The sequence below is a fragment of the Dendrobates tinctorius genome, unplaced genomic scaffold (assembly GCF_039654945.1).
Source record: "Dendrobates tinctorius isolate UK_male_01 unplaced genomic scaffold, ASM3965494v1 ptg000197l, whole genome shotgun sequence".
In the NCBI taxonomy this organism is placed as follows: Eukaryota; Metazoa; Chordata; class Amphibia; order Anura; family Dendrobatidae; genus Dendrobates; species Dendrobates tinctorius.
This window is the reverse complement of record NW_027361864.1, coordinates 5,072,818-5,084,298: the sequence shown is the minus strand read 5'-3', so window position 1 is coordinate 5,084,298 and position 11,481 is coordinate 5,072,818. Positions and strand designations below refer to the sequence as shown.

General features: G+C 42.6%; 1 protein-coding gene across 1 annotated transcript in view; it reads right to left on the bottom strand.

The window, feature by feature from the left end:
• Window positions 1–3,484: 3,484 nt before the first annotated feature.
• The window catches only part of KIF24 (kinesin family member 24), a 52,775-nt gene continuing 44,778 nt past the window's right edge, over window positions 3,485–11,481 (bottom strand). Inside the window, exon 13 of the mRNA XM_073553166.1 lies at window positions 3,485–9,599. Within this exon, the coding sequence (XP_073409267.1) occupies window positions 9,423–9,599 (177 nt within the window). The 3' untranslated portion in view covers window positions 3,485–9,422. The remainder of the gene's footprint in view (window positions 9,600–11,481) is intronic.

Here is an 11,481-nt window from a genome sequence, read left to right as displayed (position 1 = left end):
TCATTGTGTGCTTCATTTTTTCCTTGAATTTGTCCAGCTCCCCTTCCCCACCTAACGTCTCATGCGGATAGGATAGCTGCCAGTCCAACTGCCTAATGTCTGGCAGGCAATTGTCACGCACGTGGATCCACTGAGCCACAGTCCAGGCTCGCCCTTGGAGGAGCGTGGCTAAGCAGCCGCTTGGTTTTCGCTGCAGCTCCTGATGGTGGAGTTATGTAGGCTTGAGCTGCAGGTGGCTGCCAGGTACCACTCCCAAGGGCAGTAGTAAGTAGGAAAGGGGTTACTTCCCTTAAATATACAATGTGGAATAATTTTTGGACTTCTCGAGAAGAAACCTGTCAACACAAGAAGTGCCCCTTACGTAAGTGTTCTCACAGAAAGGCCTAAAAAGGGCTTATCCACTAGTACATTAAAAGTGCAGGCCTTTGTCATGAAGGCTGTTTGATCAAAAGATTTCTGCGGCTCATCCAAGGCTTCCTTTTCTTCTAGGCCAGTAAGTGACCCTAGAATAGCTTCCTGGGATTTAACTCCAGTTCTGAATGCGCTTACTCAAGACCCCTTTGAACTTTTTTCGTCTACCATTGTTAAGGTTCTCACTCTGAAAACGGCCTTTTTAGTAGCCCTAACCTAGTCTCCAGATTTCCTAGCTCTCAGAAAATAGTCCTCCCTTCCTTCTGTAACAATCCAGAATCTCAAGGGGCATTAGAAGTCAGAAGGTGCCTCATTGAAGTCACAAGCGCCTGGCGGAAGTTTTCTTCCATGTTTTGTTTTAGGACCCCATTAAAGGTAAGGGGCTACTAAGTCCACCATCGATAGGTGGGTTAGGATACCCATAACCTTGGCTTACTGTGCCTCGGGACTAGATCCTCCTCTGAATATTAAGGCTCATTCTACAAGAGCCATGGCTACCTCCTGGGCAGAAACTAATGCTTCCATTGATCAAATCTTCAGCGCTATAGTCTAGTCGCCCCCTTTACCTTCTTTAAGCACTACAAGTTTGATTTGGGGTGCTCGGACCTCTTTTGGAAGAAAAGTTCTTTGAGTGCTGGTCCCTGGACAATAGGGTTTCCTTCTATTTTAACCCCTCTAGTGGTGTTATGAAAACATAATTAGTAAATACTTAATGGTAACTTGATTCTCCCTAACCATGCCAGCACAGTGCTAATTTTCTCTTTGTTTCTGGTGGTGAAATATTCTTCCCTCTTTTCACGGAGTGTGGGGAGGGAAGCTCATCCCAGTTGCACTGTTTGCCTTTAACGGTGCGATTACCTCTTATGCTCTGTAATCACACTGGGGCGTACCTGAGAACCAAGAGGAAACCCTTGTAAACATAGGGAAAACATACAGTGGGTTTGAAAAGTATTCAGACCCCTTTAAATTTTTCACTGTTTCATTGCAGCCATTTGGTAAATGCAAAAAAGTTCATTTTTTTTCTCATTAATGTACACTCTGCACCCCATCTTGAGTGATAAAACCAGAAATGTAGAAATTTTTGCAAATTTATTAAAGAAAAAGTGAAATATCAGTATTCAGACCCTTTTCTCAGACACTCATATTTAAGTCACATGCTGTCCATTTCCTTGTGATCCTACTTGAGATGGTTCTACTCCTTCATTGGAGTCCCGCTGTTTTAAATTGATAGGACTTGATTTGTAAAGGCACACACCTGTCTATATAAGCTTACAGTGCATGTCAGACCAAATGAGAATCATGAGGTCAAAGGAACTGGCCAAGGAGCTCAGAGACAGAAATGTGGCAAGGCACAAATCTGGCCAAGGTTACAAAAGAATTTCTGCAGTACTCAAGGTTCCTAAGAGCACAGTGGCCTCCATAATCCTTAACTGGAAGAAGTTTGGGGTCATCAGAAGTCTTCCTAGATCTGGCCAGCCAGCTAATCTGGGAGAAGCGCCTTGATGAGAGAGGTAAAGAACCCCAAGATCACTGTGGCTGTGCTCCACAAATGCAGTAGGGAGATGGGAGAAAGTTCCACAAAGTCAACTATCACTGCAGCCCTCCACCAGTCGGGCCTTTATGGCAGAGTGGCCTGACGGAAGCCTCTCCTCAGTGCCAGACATGAAAGCCCGCATAGAGTTTGCTAAAAAACACATGAAGGACTCCCAGACTATGAGAAATAAGATTCTCTGGTCTGATGAGACGAAGATAGAACTTTTGGTGATAATTATAAGCGGTGTGTGTGTGGAGAAAACCAGGCACTGCTCATCACCTGCCCAATACAATCCCAACAGTGAAATATGGTGGAGGCAGCATCATGCTATGGGGGTGTTTTTCAGCTGCAGGGACAGGACGACTGGTTGCAACTGAAGGAAACCTGAATGTGGCCAAGTACAGAGATATTCTGGATGAAAACCTCTTCCTGAGCTCTCTGGACCTCAGACTTGGCCAAAAGTTCACCTTCCAACAAGACAATAACCCTAAGCACACCGCTAAAATAACAAAGGAGTGGCTTCATAACTCTGTGACCATTCTTGACTGGCCCAGCCAGAGCCCTGACCTAAACCCAACTGAGCATCTCTGGAGAGACCTGAAAATGGCTGTCCACCAACGTTCACCATCCAACCTGACGGAACTGGAGAGGATCTGCAAGGAAGAATGGCAGAGGATCCTCAAATCCAGGTGTAACAAACTTGTTGCATCATTCCCAAGAAGACTCATGGCTGTACTAGCTCAAAAGGGTGTTTCTACTCAATACTGAGCAAAGGGTCTGAAGACTTATGACCATGTGATATTAGTTTTTATATAAATTTGCAAAAATTTCTACTTTTTTTTTTTTTTTCTTCAGTCAAGATGGGGTGCAGAGTGTACATTAATGAGAAAAAATATGAACTTTTTTGAATTTACCAAATGGCTGCAATGAAACAGAGTAAAAAATTTAAAGGGGTCTGAAAACTTTCCATACCCACTGTGCAATCATTCCTTGTAAATGTTGTCCTTGGTGGGATTTGAACGTGGGACCGCAGAACTACAAGGCTGCACTGCTAACCAATGAGCCATCAATTAATAAAAGAATAACATTTGGGATGCTTCTGTGTTGGTTTCGTGTTAGGATATATGCACACGCTGCGGATTCGTATCTGCAGATCCGCAGGTAAAACCGCAGCTAAAATGACCTGCGGTTTGACACCTGGACAATGGAATAGGTGGCAAACCGCAGCGGAATCCGCAGAAAGACTTGATATGTCAATTCTTTCTGGGGATTCAAAACCGCAGCTTTTCCGCAGTTGAAAATCTGCAGCATGTGCACAGCAGATTGTAAATCACAGACTTACATTGTACTGTACACTGTCTGCAGAACTGCTGCAGATCCGCAGCGTGTGCACATGGCCTTAGAATCTTTTATTTCTCATTATTATAGACCGTGAGTTTTCTTAGTTAATAAATCTACGACCAACCTCCACCTTCCCAGAGATCCAGGCTGGATCGAGGGGAAAAAAAAAAAAGTATAAAAATTCACAACACTGGAAAGTGCATCTTATTTTTTTTATTATGGATATCACAATCATTAAACTTTAAAAATAATGTAATAAATAAGTCAACCATCTCGTATCACACATAACCCTGACCTTATTTCTGGGCTATGAAGGGTTATTTTTGATTGTACTATATCAAAACCATCATAGAAGTGGATGGGTCAGAACATGTTACTTTTTGATGGATCCGAGGGTTGACCGGACCATTCTGCAGCACTTCTTTCTCAGAACACTGTACTGTTCGATTATTCTTCCTGGAAATGCAGAAACTAGTTAGTCTTTGTACACCTGGATGACCAGGAGAAATCTGACACTACGATAGGGTTGGAGTGTGTAGAGGAAATATTAACTTACATTTCCAGGAAGAATTGCATCGAAACAGCACAAAATCAAAGTCTTAAAAGTGTTGTCCACTAATAGGACAACCCCTTTTTGAACTAAATATTTGGCCCCAATAAAAAGCCTACACTTCCCTCACGTGCTGGCGCCGTTACGGTGGTATCGGCATTCGCGGTCCCGGGGCTCTCTTGCGGTTGATGCCAGCACCCAATCAGCGCTGCCATCACTGTCCCTGGCTTCTGTCGAATCGAACATGAAGAGGAAGTCCGGGCTGCAGCTGATCTCTGGTTTCCTCTTCATGTTCAATTCGACAGGAGGCCGGGACAGTGACACCAGCGCTGATTGGGGGCCGGGCACAAGGTGTCACAGCATCAGCACGGGAGCCCCGGGGAGAGCAAGTGCTGACACCGGGGGAATGACGCCAGCATGGGATGTGAATTTAGGCTTTACTTTATCAAGGCCAAATGTTTAGATCAAGAAGGGGTTGTCCTAATAGTGGAAAGCCCTTTCACAAAATACTTGTATTCCCAAGTAACATTTTACCAAAATAGACACATCAGGAGAACTAATATGCTCTTTTAGGATCAGTAGAATAAAAGCTAACAATTTTTAAAAGTTAGAGTACGGTAACTAAGTTTTTTTTTTTTCTTTCTTTGTTTCAAATTTAGCAGGCACATTAACCCCTTCACCCCGCTACCAATTTTCAATTTCCATTTTTTTCCCTCCCCTTCTTCCCTGACGCCAAATATGTCCAATGTTTTTTATTTTAGTGGTGGAAAAAAAAAAACTGAGGTTTGCAAAAACATTTTTTTTTTTTTTTGCAGGGGGGTTCTATCACCATTTTCCGAGACTTGTCACATTTTTTTTCTTTCTGCAATTGCTTATATTTTGCAGGATGAGACAGGTTTTTATTAATATCATTTTTGATTGATTGTTACAAATTTTTTTTTGTGGAATTATGGAGACCAAAAATAAAATTCTTTTTGTTTTTTGTGTTGGGTTAATTGTTACTTTTTAATAGATCACACTTATGAATGCAGTAATGCCAAATATGTATTTTGAAAATAAAGATGAATTTTTTTTTTAATAGTGGAAAAAGGGGATCATTTGAACGTTTAAGCTTTTTTTCTTAATTTTTATTTTCTTTTTTATTTTTCACTGTGAATCCCCTTAAGGGTCTTGAAGATGCGATTGTCCGATCACTCGTGCTATAAACGCGATGCCACTGAACAAGTGCTCAGAAAAAAGGCCTGACTTTGTAGCAAAAGTGTGACCCGAACTTCCAGATTGTGAGAATTTAGAATCCACTGCGGGATCCCACAACCCTACGCGGCTCCTGTGGCAGTGAACGAGCGAGATGTTTCTCTTTAAAAGTTATACCCGAACAAAGACCAAGATCTCACACTTTTAACTACGATGGGCTGCGAACTTACAACATGGATGTTTTCTAGCAAAAATTGGGCCCTTTTGAGAGGCATAAAGGCCACTTTAGCAAATTGGTGATTTTTCTAAATATCAATAAAAAGGGCAGCCTCAAATGTCAGGTACTCCAAGCAAAAAATGATGCGACTTTTGCCAACTTTTTGAAAAGGGAGTATTTATTGGGAGGGACGTAGAAGAGAACGGCTCGCCGAATTTTTCATTTCTTACATCACAAAAATGCAAATTACGACAGATGTACTGTAGTGAGCAGATGACAGATTTGACAAATTATTTGCCTTAATTTGTTACATCTTTATTCCAGCGCACCCTGCATCAAAACTGGCGTAATACACCACTTAATGAATCGGCACAGTTCATTCATCTTTGCAGGTGGACTTTGCTTCAAATTTAAAAAAAAAAAAATAAAATGCCTAAAATTCAAAACAAACGCAAAAATGATAAATAGCAGTCTCTTCTCAAAACGTGTCCAGGCAGAGGTTCCACTTTGCCTCTATTAGGCACAAGATCCATCATTTCAAATAGCTTCAATGCTACGTTTTACATTTTCTCCATTGCGGGACACTGGTTCAAGAGTTTTTCCATAATGCTAGTAAAACTACCACAAACGTTTTTTTCTTATCCTGTGGATCACGTATCTTTTTTATTTTGTAAACCATTTTTATTCTTATGCAAATAAATATCACATATATAAAATATCAGAATTTTTTTTTGTAGCATCTTTAAAGAAATCTCTTCCCGGTTTGTGTCTCCATAGTAACAGAACTCCTGCTTTTTAAAAAAAAAAAAAAAAAAAATCTACATTTCATCAAGAAGAGGTTCCCAAGACTTCAGGATCAAACCACACGTGTACGGCGCACACAAAACGGAATATTTAAATTGCGTGGGTTTTTTGTTTTTTTTTAAAGATGGTTCAGATTAAAGACAAGTATCAAAAGTAGAGATTAGGAAACCCGAACTGTAAAGAGAGATTTTATAGTTCCAAAGTTTGGGCCCCAATTGATTTCAAGTTCGCGTACAGTTCTGGTACCAAACTGAACTTTGGACTACAGTTGGGCCGAACCCGACCCTCCACGAGTCCGCTCATCACTAATCTAATGTGTACGTCCCTTTAAACATATCAGGACGAGTGATTATTAGTTGCTACTGATTCACCCGTGACTGAGTAGGAGAGATGGTAGATGAAGAATTTTACGCAGTTTCCCCAGTCCTACAGAAGACGCTGAGAACACTGGCCTCGTTTCTGGGGTCACAACGAAACACGAATCCATTTACATATTAATGAGGGACTAAACTTAAACCAATAGGTTCATGGCCACGTTCACTGAATGTGGCCTGTGCTGCGGGGTTAGCGTTTGGCTACACCACACACCTACGCTTCCAGTTTAGGAGCTGCGTCCTATCCCTGTGACATACGTTATTATGAGGGTAAAAAAAAAGTTCTATATCTTAAAATCAACTTAAAAGAGGATGACTGTTTAAGAAAAAACAAAATGGTAATGGTGGAATGTGTCGTCAGAAAATGAGCTGTTTTAGTCATGTGTTTATATTGAATGTGTTTTTTAAAAAAATTTTTTTCAATTACAGTAACAAAAAAAAACCTAAAATTTAGCCACTTTCACACTGGCCATTACACCTAATTGTAGACACATATTTCCAGTTCTTCACGGAGGACTTTTCAAACTTTATATAAAGTAGGTAAGTGATGTCACAGCATGCTCATTATATACTTCAATATAACAAAGTGAAGACTGAGTCAGTCTGTTGCTGCTAACATCAATGTGGCTTGAAGTCTTGAAATAAGCCAAGTGGCCGGGCTGAATTTATTTATTTTTTTTGTTTTTTTTTTTAAATATGGATTGTGATATAAAAACTATCATTTCCATTTAACAAAGTAACAGCCATTCACTGGTCTGAGTGGTCTAGCCAAGTTAAGAGGGTTCAGGACTGTCGAAGCCAGCGATTGCCTGCATCGGTCGCGTGTTATAGATGTGGCATCACTGCTGCCTTCCTGTGATAGAACAAACAGTGGTAATGCTTATTTTGTTATTTAAAGGGAATTTGTCACCCCATTTTTCGAGTATCAGCTGCCGGCACCGACAGCAGGGGCTTATCTACAGCATTCTGTAATGCTGTAGATAAGCCTCCGATGTAACCTGAAAGATAAGAAAAACGAGTTATAATATTATCCGGGTTCGGTCTTGGTTCGATGAGTGTCGCAATCCGGTGCGGTGCCTCCCAACTTCCAACGATGACATCTTCTTCTTTGCTGCCTGTCGTGGCTCCTGCGCAGCCGCACTGCTCTGCCCTGTTGAGGGCAGAGCAGAATACTGCAGTGCGCAGGACCTCTCACAGCACCTGCAGGACTCTGCTCTCAACAGGGCAGAGCAGTACCCCTGCGCAAGAGCCGCGACAGGCAGCAAAGAAGATGTCACCGTTAGAAGATGGGAGGAGCCGGACCGCCCCTGGGTGAGTATAATATAACTCGTTTTTCTTATCTTTCAGGTTACATCGGGGGCTTATCTACAGCATTACAGAATGGTGGCGGTACCGGCAGCTGATAGGCGAAAAATAGGGTGATAGATTCCCTTTAAGCATTTCCTACCTCTGTATGCGGTGGTTCAGACGAGCGTATGTAAAATAATCAGATTTTCATCCGTTAAAGCACTGACTACTTCTCATCTGTGCCGTGTTCCCGTATGTCCCATGTTCTGAAAGTTGCTGCCGTCTGACAAACACTGAGGCCGAGCTCTTATTCTCCTTTTTGAGTTCATCATTCACCTTGAACTAAGCAGCTGCTAATAAGGCAATATGCCAATGTCTTCTAAGGAGGGCCTCCATGGCAGCGCCCCACTTTAATAGAGAACAGTATAATTCTCTTATTTCAGGTTATTGTTTCCCGGGAAGATTTGTGGAATCTCACCGACGACCCAGCAGACAGAGCGATAACCGAAGAACTCGGTAAGCGCACAACGACGGCTCGTACATCTTTTCCACTTTTTTATCAGGTAACAGATACCGCTCTTAGGTAAATTTTGTTAAACCCTGCCACGCGATATCCGCCATCCAAAACATCCTCAATGCTCCAACCACGAGGTGCAAACCCTGCTCTCATTAACACCAATGGGTGCAGTCGTTCATTGCAATGAACTAATTCCCAGAAAGGAGGTTATGGGAACTTGTCTCACCCCACGTGCAGGGCATTGCCGTAACTTTGGGATCCATGGTTAAAACCACTAACAGCTGTCAATATGAGTGGTTGTGACCATGGATACCAAAGCTACGGCAATGCCCAGCACGTGGGGTAAGAGACATAGTGAATTAGAAGAACTATACGACATATCTAAATGCTATTTGCTAATATTATTATTGTTACACCTGCTACACACTGGAATCGGATCTCGGAGATGGGGAATCTTCCTTTAACATCTAAATTTGTACTCCTGATCCTCCTGAAGTTTCTATGCCAGTCCAATAAATTAGAATACTAGAAAATCCTATGTGGTCTCACTTATGCTGGATTAAAGGCTTTTTACTGGATCATGACTTGCTCATACATTGCATTTTACCATGGAAAAAATGCAGCTTTTACTGTACCAGCAAAGCAAATGTGACTTCTGAAACATCCCACAAGCGGGTTTTATTCGTTTGAGCCATCAAAGCGTTTTTTTTTTTTTTCTTTTTCAAGTCTGCAGCATGTCAATGCGCTCAGCCTCAGCGGTTTTCCTGGCAACAATTATTTTTCTGCAGGAGAAAAAAAATCAGCTACAAATACCATAGTGGTGCACAGACCCTTAACAATACTCATGTTCCCCTCTAGCATCACCGCTCGGATCATTTTATTTCGGGTCTTCTGCTTTGAGTCGTATTCTATAAAAGTGGAGAAATCTGAACACTTCCTGAAACTTTCCAATTCATTAACGGAACAATCAGAATATGGTGAAGGATTTCTACCAGCTCTTGTGCATAGTCAAAATAAAAAAACATCTCTTTAGTTGCCCCTGAAATCATTCCTATTTTCATTGCCCCTTTTTCTCTCAGTCCGTGTCCGGATCCAGTCCAAGAAAACTGTGAGTGATAAAAGGGTCACTTTATTTTGGGATTATGGGCTGTTCATTGGTGTCCTGGGCTTGGGACCTCTCATCTGATGACGGGTTAGGCGCAGCAGAGACAGTCGTCCAACTTTTGCGCGTTCTTTTCGTGGACCTGCAGAGTCGGCGTCTCTGCCGGTTGGTTTTCCAGGAACCTCTGCAGCTGACCTCTCAGGGTCTCGATGTGTTTGCACTTGATGGCCAGGATCTCATCCAGCTCCTTCACATATTCCTGAAAATCCTACAGACAAAATTAAGCCATTGTTTTAGAAGATATTCCTTAGAGCCCCGGCCAATTGTGACTGGTACTCAAAATGAATGCAATATTAGACACAACCCATTAACGAGAGTGGCACCACGCCTGGAAAACAAAATCCAAAAGGGCCCCCTTTATGCTTATAAACATTACCTGGAACCGAGGACAGATACACATGGAAATCTATCACGGAAATTATTTATTTAACCTCTTTAGGATCTACAAAGTTTTTCTTGCACAGATTGTGAAGGTCAGAATTTTTACTACAACACAGCAGTAAGAACGCTTTATTACCAGGTGTATATTAACCCTTTTCCAACATTGGGTGTAATAGTACGCCCACATCCAAATCGATCCCTTTGATGTGGGCTCCGGCGCTGAGCCCACATCATTTCTGCCACATGTCAGCTGTTTTGAACAGCTTAGGGTAGTTTCACATTTGCGTTTAAGGCCGCAGCAGCGGCCTGCGCACGGCCGCCGCTAAGACCCGCCCCCTGCCGCGCCTCCGCCAGTAGCTCCGCCTATGGTCGCATGACGCTGCATGCGTCCCATATCTTTAGCACTGGGGATGCAGGCTGTGCGCAGGTATGCATTTGACGGGGCATGCGTCCTTTTGACGCTGCGCCGACCTGCGCCAAACGCAACCTGTAGCAATTTGTTGCGCTCGGCGCAGCGTCAAAAGGACGCGTACGGCCTGCGCCCCCAGTGCTAAAGATATGGGACGCAGGACGCATGCAGCGTCATGCGACCGTAGGCGGAGATACTGGCGGAGGCGCGGCGGGGGGGGCTTAGCGGCGGCCGTGCGCAGGCCTTTATCGCAAATGTGAAACTACCCTTACAAGTGCCTCTAACAGCCACGGATGGAATCGCGATCCAATCATGGCTGTCAACCTGTTAAATGCTGCTATCAATCTGACAGTGGCATTTAACTTACGCTTATCGGAAGCGCACCGAAAATCCCGCCAATCTGTGACCCCGTCACGTAATCAGTTCACCGATAGGTTGGTATGACAACCAGAGATTTTCAACAGACCGCTACGGTTGTCATAGCCGGATTGCTATGAGCGTCGCCCAGTGGTCGCCGCTCATAGCAAGTGAGAATTTCTACTACACACAGGCAATCTGATTATCACCTGTAAGTAGCAGAGGCGATCGGACAGCTGCAGCTTCTAGTCTCCCATGGAGGCTATTGAAACATACAAAAAAAAAAAAAAAAACCTGATCACTAAAAGGCATAATGAGAAAAAAATTCAAAACATCAGGATTACATTTTTCTGGTCGCCGCTACATTGCAATAAAATGCAATAACGGGTGATCAAAAGATCATATCTGCACCAAAATGGTATCAAAAACGGCAGCTCAACGTGGAAAAAAATAAGCCCTCACCCAACCAGAGATCACGAAAAATGGAGATGCTACGGGTCTCAGTAAATTGCGGGGTTTTTTTATACTAACGGGTTTGGATTTTTTTCACCCCCTTAAATAAAAAAGAACCTAGACATGTTTGGTGTCTGTGAGCTCGTAATGACCTGGAGAATCATGATGGCAGGTCAGTTTTACCATTTAGTGAACACAGTAAAAAAAAACAAAAAAAAAAAAAAACTGGAATTGCACTTTTTATTTTTAGCAATTTCACCGCACTTGGAATTTTTTTTTCCCGTTTTCCAGTACACGATATGTTAAAACCAATGGTGTCGTTCAAAATTACAACTTGTCCTGCAAAAAACAAGCCCTCACATGGCCATTTTGACAAAAAAATAAAAAAAAGTTATGGCTCTGGCAAGAAGGGGAGCAAAAAACGAAAAGTGAAAATACCTCCGGTCATGAAGGGGTTAAAGGGAATCTGTCAGTAGGTTTTTACTATGTA